The 10239-nt window shown below is 42.4% G+C and overlaps 1 protein-coding gene across 2 annotated transcripts in view; it reads left to right on the forward strand.

Moving 5' to 3' along the window:
* Hmgxb3 (HMG-box containing 3) overlaps positions 1–10239 on the forward strand; it is a 44028-nt gene that overhangs the window by 16299 nt on the left and 17490 nt on the right. Inside the window, exons 7-11 of one of the 2 annotated variants that reach the window (XM_028774336.1) lie at positions 4163–4309; positions 4409–4584; positions 6614–6786; positions 6922–7019; positions 9912–10010. In XM_028774336.1, coding sequence (XP_028630169.1) covers positions 4163–4309; positions 4409–4584; positions 6614–6786; positions 6922–7019; positions 9912–10010 — 693 coding nt within the window. Of the gene's footprint in view, positions 1–4162; positions 4585–6613; positions 6787–6921; positions 7020–9911; positions 10011–10239 lie in introns of both variants that reach the window. The other variant, XM_028774335.1, reaches the window with a different exon arrangement.

Raw genomic sequence — 10239 nt, forward strand, 5'->3', positions numbered from 1 at the left:
ATCCTGACTTTACCAGGTCCACCCTTCCCATCGTCTTCTCTTCCCGTGTCTATCTGATAATATAGTCAAATGTAGATGGGTTTTCTATGCTTTAAATGAATGCATAATGATGAGCTATTATTCATTGTAAGTATTAGTCTCTCATGAAGCTCCCTTAGGTTTCCCTAGGGAAGAACCAACGCCCATCTCTGTAGACTCTTAACACATTTATTCAACAGTCAGCACTGTTTAAAAAATATATATATGTCTCTGTGTGTGTGTGTGTGTGTGTGTATACATATTTTTTTAAATTGGTTTTAAGTGTTTTCCTGCATGTTTATAAATGCATGCAGTGTCAGAAGAGGGAACTAGAGTTGCAGACAGTTGTGAACCATCATGTGAGTGCTAGGAATCAAATGCTGGTTCTTTAGAAGAACAGCCAGTGTTTTTAACTGCTGAGCCTTATCTTTCTAGCCCACTTTTATTATTTTCTGATTATATGTGTGTGTTTGTGTGGGGATATGGAGCCTCAGAGGTCAGTGCCATCTTCATGATTGAGGTTAATAGAATTATTTCTATTAGTGTATCACTACTAGGATCTGGAAGGACATAAAAGCTAGAGACCCAGGAGCCGGGCCAAGTTTCTTGTGCCTGTTTTTTCTAGTTTCCTCTGAAACACTGTTAACTTATTCTCACTCTATTCGCCCAGATGTATTTTGCCAGCTATACCATGGATATTGACTTGCAGTCTTGGTCTCCCTTCACCAGTTAATACAGTTCTCTGAAATGTCCTTGGTTCTATGCTTGTTCAGGGGAGAGTATAAGCAAGTGTGGTAGGCTTTTCTTTCCTTAGGTTCTGGGTTATTTTGTGTTTTTAAGTTTGGAGTTTTTGTTGTATACTTGGATTTTTTAAAAACCTACTTTAATAAGGGATTTTAAATGTTTTAACCTCCCTTCTAGCCCACCACCCACCAGAGGTAGTAGAAAGGAAAGGTTAATAAAGCAAAGAGGGATGTGGACCTGTTAAGAAATAGTTCTTTGGAGCGATTCCAATCTTTGTTATCAGAGTATCAGCAATTCAGGTCACATGAATCAGCAGTGGTAGCTAGATCCACTCGCAGACACCATTCATGAATCAGCAATGGCAGTTCAATTCAGAAGAAACCACAAGGCTACATGGAAGAGGCAGCTGCTGGAATATCTTACAGGTTTTTCTCTACAAAGTCACAACTAATGATGATAGTGAAGAAGGCAAGGCAAACCAATGCCATAGTATCAGTCAGTGAAGACCAGAGTCAGCAAAGCCCAACAAAGACCAGCAAAGAGTGGCAAGGTGAACCAGTGCCACAGTGTCGTCCACTGTCTGTTGGGCTATGCTCACACCTTTTCTAAACATCATGTGTTCTCTCAAGGATCCACTTGAGCAAAACATCACACACCCCTTTTCTAGGCAGCTACCAAAAAACCATCACAACGTTCTCAGCAAAACATCCTCTCATAAGACAGTTTCCAGAAAAATATCACATGACACAACCGAGTCTCCAAAGAAACAGAAATTTCCACTTCGTTTTGTTTGTTTTTTACTTTGTTTTTGAAATACATTCTCATTATGTGGCTAGGAAGTTGATATGTAGAACAGGCTGGTCTCAAACTCACAGAAATCCTCTTGTACAACCTCCCGAGTGCTGGGATTAAAGACATGCTCTCCCATGTCTAACTTTTTATTTGCTTTGTCTGTGTGTCTGTCTGTGTGCCTGTGTATCTGTATGTGTGAGTGCATGTGTGCTGGGTATGCGCCACATTCACTAGTGCTCACCTCACCTCAACATGCATGTGGAGATCATAGAACAGCTTGGAGGAGCAGGTTCTCTCCTTCAAGGACTAAACTCAGGTTCTCAGGCTTGGTGGTGAGTGCCTTTGCCCACCGAGTCATATCACTGCCCCCCAGATTCTGGTTTAACTGCCTTTTCTTCATTAAATATGTATGCACTTGTGAAGTCATGTATGCCCTTTGACATAACATGGTCTTGGTTTACTTATCACATAAGAACATTCTTTTTAGCTTCTTAACCTTTCTCTTGACTTACTGAGTCAGATTTGTTTCCCCAACCAACAGAATGAGTATAAGGAGAAAATGTGACATCCATGTAACATCATTTTAGATGTAAAGGTGGTTTTGGTTATCAGCTACTTCAATTGATTACATTTTTCTGAGGAAATTTAAAGAGAAGTAACTTGCTAAATGCAGCACCTTTCCCACTAAACCATATTTCCCAGGTATTATGATCTTATTTAGCTGCAGAATCTAAGATTCGGGTTGTAATTTTTGAGTCAGGCATAAACTGTTCTTTGAAGTTACATGTGCATGCATGACAGTTGGGAAATGATTGGCCTTTTCTTACGTTGTTCCTGGAATCAGACTGGCTAAAGTTAGCCTGAGAAATACGTGCCACAGTTCCCCATGAGTTAGTTGGAGTAAAAGCCAGTGAGTAAGGCTGTGTGAGTCAGGGCTTCATGTTTATGTGCTGTGACGGTGACTAGCTGTGTGTGTTCAGTTCCATCTTAAAGCAACATCTGAACAACTCAGGTTGACTCAATGACAAATGTGAAATTGCCTGGATAGTGTTTGTTCAATTTTTTTCATTATCTTTCTCCACAAACAGTTTTAAATAGCCTACTTGGTAGGCAGTGTACTGCTCAAAGATTGCATCTTAAGAGGTGAGTTTAGGCTGTTGGTTTTGGGTTGACTTTTCCCTGTGTTGTACTGAATAAGCCTGGCAGTTTACTTGGTCCTTTATTGTCATGCTGTTCCTCCAGAGCTAGTCTGTTAGTCTGAGAGCACTGTGTGGCAGAGCTCCTCTAAAAGTCGCTGTAAGGTTGCTAGCCAGGAAAAGGACACTGTCCATATGGCTGCAGAAGTCTGAAGGGATTGTGGTTGAAACTTTAATGACATTAGCCACAGATACTATATTTATTTCATACAGCATCGAGACAGGCCCTACAAAGTGAAGAATTGGGCTGCCCAGAATGCTGTCTTGCTTCTGTCAGGTTTTTTAAATGTCCAACTCAGTGTTTTCCACTCAAACTAACATTTAAACTAAAGTCAAGAGACCTGAAGTGACTAATGTCCAAAGTCCAATAGAAGCCAGAGATAGTCAGGGTTGGAGCTGAGTCTCTGGCCACCAGCCAAGATGTTGGTAGGGGCCACAGTTTCTCTTCTAATCTCGTACGGGGTTGGTAACTCATGCTCATAAATCCTACAAGCAAGAGTCCAGTACCACTTCAGGAGAACCCAGTCCTGCCATTTATGTGAAGAAATAATTCAGTTAAAATTTGCCCTAGATCACACACATAATTAAGAGTGGAACCAACCCATCTTTAGATTTTTCTCTTAGTTAATATATAGTACCTTTCATAAAACCTAACCCAGAGACAACCAGTGTTTAAATATATATTTGTATACATGTGTATTTGTGTATAACTGCTGTTATTTCCACAGCTGTGCTTACTGAACAAAGCAGGGGCAGCAGGGACTTTAGAAGTAGATCTGGCAGGCAGGAGTGGCATCACATGCCTATAATCTCATCATTCTGGAGGCAGAAATAGACGCTGTCTAAGAGTTTGAGGCCAGTCTGGTGTATGGGTCTGTATAGCAAGTTTTAGGATGGCTAGGGCTCCATAGTGAGGTCCTGTCTAACTTCTAACATAATGAACGTGTATAGTTTGACTTTTTGAAATGTGTGACTTATTTATAAGTCATTCCTATTGACTCACCCAAAAGAATGTAGGACTAAGGTTTTCTCTAAGGGAATGAAAACAGTGAACCTGAGCACACTGGGATGAACTGAATCTCATAGGAAAGCTCCCATGGTAAAACACATGGTGCTACAAGATGTGAGCCTCTTTCTTTATGGGGAGGGCCTGATGATGGAAAAGAGGCATGTTGGAAAGGAACTTTTCTATCAACTCCTGGGGCATCCAGTGCTCGAGTGAGAAGACCCTAGAGCAGAAGCTTTAGATAAAGTCCCTTTTATACTCTGATCTTAACTCTTCTCTCTGAACTCATTTCCTTATTTATTACCCATGTAGTTTTAAAAAGAGGATCAAAAGAGAGAATATTTGTGAATGTCATTGTCAACTGTAAAATGCCTTTATGCATACAAGCTTTTTTTATTTTTTCTAGGAAAAGCCAGCCAAAGTCAAAGTGGAAGTGGCTTCGGGTGTCTCCTCCAAAGGTTCTGTGACTAAAAGAAATCAGCAGTCTGTCACCACTGAGCAAAACCCCTCTAAGGAAAATGCTTCTAAATTGACTCTGGAGAACTCAGAAGCTGTAAGCCAGCTCTTAACCGTAGCTCCTCCTCCGAGAGAAGGGGGTGAGGACAGTGAGTGGGAGGAAGTGATTGTCTCCGATGCTCATGTTTTGGTCAAGGAAGTTCCTGGGAATCGTGGCTCAGCAGTAACTAAGATGCCGGTTGTCAAGAGTGGTGTACAGGCTGAGGTCTCCCTGGGGACACCCGAGAATGACAGTGCTGGACCAGACAGACCACCATTGGCCGAGGGGACCAGCACCGCCAGTTTACTCCAAGCTCACAAAAAGTCTCCAGGGTATGCCAGTGTAATTGTGTATTACTGGGACTATGTTTAGAACAGCAGCTAAGCAAGAGTCCCATGTTTGCTTTGTCAAGTATCCTTACAGCAGTCCTGAGAGAGGCAGCAGAGCCCAGAGAGGCTCTAATACCACTGCCTAGAGACACATTGTGATCTCCTGTATGCTCTGCCAACCGTACATTGCTGTTACATTCCTTGTACATCTTTTCTTGTCTTCCTAAAGAAGATCCTAGATAGTGCTAGGATCTCTTGGGACAGGTAGGCAGAGTGTAAAAAACAAACAAACAAAACAAACAAACAAAAACCCTACATGTGTTACCAATCCTGAATATGGGATTAGAAAGGGAGGACTTATTTTGGCATCCTGTGCAAAGATTCTTGGGCTGGTAGTCAGAGACTCAGCTTGAGTCCTGGCCATCTCTGGCTTCTGTTTGACCTTTGGTATAGTCTCTTGATGTCTTGTGACTAGTTTTCAAAGACCTTGAGTTGGAAAGAATATATCTCACAGGTTATATGTGACTGATTATAAAGACTAGGAACGATTGCTTATAAAGCATTCAGGCTGGCACCTTACAAAGAGGAAGGCAGCAAGTGTGGACTTTTCTCCCCCTTTCCTTATTAGAGGCTTAATTGGCTACTGCATGTACTGTCACAGGATCTGTCGTTCTCATAACTGAAGACTCATTGCTAATCTCAGGAGTTCTCAGCTGGAAGAAGCTTTGCCCACAGTGGATGTTTTGATAGGGCTGGGAGGTATTTGGTTGTCACAGCTGGGGAGAGATTTGCTGCTAACATCTAAGTGGGGAAAGGACTGCTAAACATCCCGTAGTACACAGGATAGCCTCCTCCCCTGGGGAACTGGCCTCTAAAATGTCACTAGTTCACATTTGGTTTCTAGTGTGATTTGTAAGATTTTTTTGATTGAATGACTAGGAAATATGTTCAGATAGTTCAGATTTTAGAAGTATAAGAAAACACATTTGTTAAAAATCTCCTTTCTGTCCCATTATGTAGTCATTATTTCCGAGGGTTAGTCAATATTTCCAATTCTCTACTGTGTCAGGAATTTTAAACACAAACATGTATACATGTGCATGTATTTCCTACTTTTTTGGGTTTATTTTTATTTTATGTGTACGAGTGTTTTGCCTGGATATCTGTCTGTGAAACCTGTGTGCCTGATATCCAAGGATACCAGAGGAGAGCATCAGATCCTTGGAACTGGAGTTGTAAGCCACCTTGTGGGTGCTGAGAATAGAACCTGGGTCCTCTTCCAGAGCAGCAAACTCTCTTAACCACTAAATCTCTTGAGCCCATTTTCTACTTTCTACACAAATGCTAGCAGAGTGGGTGTACTGCTAAACCCGCTCCCTCTCTTCTCCTTAAAACAGTGTGTATACTCTGGAGTTAGTTTAATATGTGAAAGTGTAAAGCTGTGGGCTCTGACTGGTATTTGGGACATAAATTACTTTAGGGGCTGTTTGTACTACCATCAGCACCAGAAAGATTAAGGCCAGGCGAGGTTCCTTGGCCATGATGTCTGTGCTGTCTTCATGTGGGAGCTTGATAGGCCTCAAGTAGTACTTGTTCTCCTTAGAGGCAAATTTGAGAGTACAACTGCAATGGCTGTTGTTATTGCATACTGTAGACAGTGCTTTATTCTTGTATATTACTTACTTATCTGGGCTTTTGAGACCTTTTCATGGAGCGTAGCCTTCTCTTGTCCTCGCCCTGTAGCCAAGGATGGCATGTATCCCTGATCTTCCTTCTAGGATTACAGAGGTACATCATGGCACTCACGTGTCTTTGTGATGACTCACAGATACTTACTTCACCAAATCTATGCTTAAAAACTTCAGGTCAACAGGAGTAAAAGTACTTGTCTAGAGCCCTGTAGATTTATAAAGTCTGCAATTTAATTCAGTTTATCTAAAAAGTATTATTTGGATGTTATACTTTGGTTTCCTTCCTTTGTGCAAATTCTCCAGATTTCCTTCATAGTTGTTTTTTTTTTTCCTCCCTCCAGAGTTGACCTGTTCACCACTGGACCCAAAGCCCCAGAGCTCAAAGGCAGAGCACGAGGCAAACCCTCCTTACTGGCTGCAGCGAGACCTATGAGAGCAATACTGCCAGCCCCAACAAGTGTTGGACGGGGCAGCAGCGTGGGACTACCCAGGGCCAGGCAGGCTTTTCCCCTGGGTAAGAGCTAGTTCAGACCCGGGAGGGGGGCTTGTCTGATGGTAAGGAGCCAGGAGTGGTGATGGAGAACAGGAAGGGGAGAGCTGGGGAAGTGTAATGGCTTTAAGTCACCAGGTTGGTTTCTGGTTCTCTCAGATAAGACTCCCTCTGTGAGGACTTGTGGCCTGAAGCCAAGCACGCTGAAACAGCTGGGCCAACCCATCCAACAGCCACCTAGCACTAATGAAGTAAAGGTAAGACCCAGTCCCAAGAGGAGCATGGTGTTGGAAATGTACTCAGTGTGTTTAATGTTTGAATCACAGCGCACAGACAAATGCAGACACCAGTCTCTTCAGTAATAGGCCTCTAGCAATAAAAACTGAAACTTCACTTCTAAGGTACACACATACTTTTAAGCCTTTTATTTAGATAATGTGTAAGCTTTAAAATAGACAAAACCAAAAGCATTTAATGAGCACCCATAAAATCTTTACCCATAATCACCTATGAACATGTGATCTCGTGCCAGGACGCTGACTCAGCAGGGAAAGGCACTTGCTGTTAAACCTGAAGACTTGATTAAGTTCAATCTCCAGGAGCCACATGATAGAAGGAGGCCACCAACTAAGTGTTCTTCTCCAGCCTTTCCATGCATGCATCTCCCATGTGCACATAAAACAAATAAGTGCAATTCTTCAAAGACTTACTGTATTTTTATTTATGTATATGTCTGTGACTGTAGGTCTGTACACATGACTGCAGGTGTTCTTGGAAGTCAGAGACTTAAAGGCTGATGTGAATGTTAGGAACCCAGCTTGGATTAAGAGCAGCACATGCTCTTAACTACTGAGCCATGTATCTCACCCCTGTCCCCAAATGTAATTAATTCCAAATTGTAATTCTGTGAGTCCCATTTGCTCTCTTTGTGCGGATACTTCATTCTGTAATGATTCTCTGTGTGTTTCTTAGCATAGGGATATTCTTTCGCTAAACGTTAGTGTTCTGTTTTTAGCTTTGTACTCCAATTTGGTCTTTTACCCGGGCTTGTTTCCCCTTCCGTATAGGATCTAGGATCGGGATGTTGCTTTGATTTTTATGGCTGTTTAGTTTCCTTTTAAAATGATGTCTGGTTGTTACCTAGAATCCAGGTGCACATGTGGCACACAGTAATCCCAGTACTTGGCAGCCTGAGCTAGAGTATTGAACGCTCAGGGCCTCCACACTGCACAGTGAGTTAGAGCCAGGGCCATCCACACTGCACAGTGAGTTAGAGCCAGGGCCTCCACACTGCACAGTGAGTTAGAGCCAGGGCCATCCACACTGCACAGTGAGTTAGAGCCAGGGCCTCCACACTGCACAGTGAGTTAGAACCAGGGCCATCCACACTGCACAGTGAGTTAGAGCCAGGGCCTCCACACTGCACAGTGAGTTAGAGTCAGGGCCTCCACACTGCACAGTGAGTTAGAGTCAGGGCCTCCACACTGCACAGTGAGTTAGAGCCAGGGCCATCCACACTGCACAGTGAGTTAGAGCCAGGGGGCCACTTAGCAAGATACAAAAGGAGTGGTAGTGGGGAATGAAGGAGACATATGTTTATCATGAAATTGTCCAAAAAAAAAAAAAAAAACATTCAAAATAGGGGAGAAAAGTATAGAAATGTTTATGTAAAAGAGGGAAATGAATTTTGTCATGACCCCTTAGAACTAACCATCTTGAAACTCTGGTAGGCTGAATTTCAGTGTTCCAAGTCTTGTTTTAATGTGTGTTCTTAAAAAAAGAAAAGAAAAGAAAAGTTTATGTGTATGAGTGTTTTGGTGTTAAAATGGTTGTGAGCCCCCACGTGGGTGTTGGGAATTGAACCTGGGTCCTCTGCAATAGCAGTCAGTGACCTTTATTTAACCACTGAGCTCTCTCTCCAGTAAAGTGTGTTCCTAAGATAGTTTCTATAAACCACAAGTATGGTTTTTAACTGTTTATTAGTTTGTGGCTTGTGACTTTTATTCAGTTTAGTGATTTCCCCTATTTTATAATTCCATGTACTTAAGAACATTTTTGGTTTTTAATTTTAAGATAGGATTTTGCTATATAATCCAGGCTAGTCTCCTGTCTCAGCATCCCAGGTATTGGAATTATAGGCATGTGCCCTGTACTGAGCTTTCACTGCAGTATGTGACTAGAGTAATTTTTTAAATCCCCTAAGCTAGAATTTTCCAGACATTTTTGTGGTCCTCTGTTAAAGTCTGTCTTTGTATTCCAGCCCAGTCAATACACACATGAAGTGGTCAATGGAGGTGTGCATTCCTGTGCACTCACTTTGGTAGTTCCCTTTCCTCCTCACAGTGTTGTCTTCAGCCTTGTGGCCCATAGCTGGAAAACTGTCACAGTCGAGACTGCAATAGAAAAACCCACCCGCTATCCTCCTTGCCATTCTTTTGTTGGAGAACTTTCACTGCTGTGAATTGGTCTTGACAAGTTCAACTGGACAGTGTTCTGTCCGTTGCCCAAATGTAGTGACAGCTGCTGTTGTATATGTGGTCTTGGATAGAAAGAAGTCCAGTGAGATTCCTGCTCCTGCTGTCCCTTCCTGTGCCTTCCCCTGTCACTGGACAGGTCTCCCGTCCTGTGAAGAGTTCCTTTTGCTCAGCAGCACTGTTCAGTTAGAAAGGTCACATCTCTTTGTTTCTCATAAGCCAGTTAACAACTTGAGTCCACTGTTAGAGAGTCGTTTTGATTTACAGTGCGTATCTTTTCATTATAAGGATTATATGTGCATTCCTTATAGACTGTTTGTAGATCTTGAGAAAGGGAGAAAACAACAATAATCTTCCATTCGTTTCATGACAGTTTACCAGCTAGACCTCAGACTTCCTTCTGTGCTAACAGTATTCAATTATGTATTTATATGAGTAGCTATTATAAATCTTATTATCCCAAAGCAGCTATGAATCGGAGAAGTGTGGCAACCCATAGATCTGACATTCAGTCTTTGGCATATTGGTGACTGCCAATAAACATTACGGGTTTATTGGAACATAGGTCTACTGTAGTTTTCTTCAGAACTTATTTCAAGTTGTTTCAGGACCCAGGACCTGAGGATTTTGGGTAAGGTGTAGAACCAACACTGACTGACTTGTTCTGATCCACAGCTATCTAGTTGCACAAGCAGCAGGACTCCCCAGTTGAAAATCGTAGAGGTCAAGCCTGACATGTTCCCTCCGTATAAATACAGCTGCACTGTCACATTGGTAAGTGTGTATCCTGCTGCTGGGAAGTTGTTTTGATTTTTGTGGTTGAAGGTTTGTTGGAATCTGAGGAGCCAGGAGCAGCAGCAGAGAGTGGGTGCGTCAGGGTCAGCTATGAGTGAGGATGCTATGCACCCCATCAGTAATGCAATGATAGTTGCTGGGGGAATCTGCTCGAGAGTGTGTGTGTGTGTGTGTGTGTGTGTGTGTGTGTGTGTGTGTGTGTGTGTGT

This window comes from Grammomys surdaster, unplaced genomic scaffold (assembly GCF_004785775.1).
Source record: "Grammomys surdaster isolate TR1022 unplaced genomic scaffold, NIH_TR_1.0 239, whole genome shotgun sequence".
In the NCBI taxonomy this organism is placed as follows: Eukaryota; Metazoa; Chordata; class Mammalia; order Rodentia; family Muridae; genus Grammomys; species Grammomys surdaster.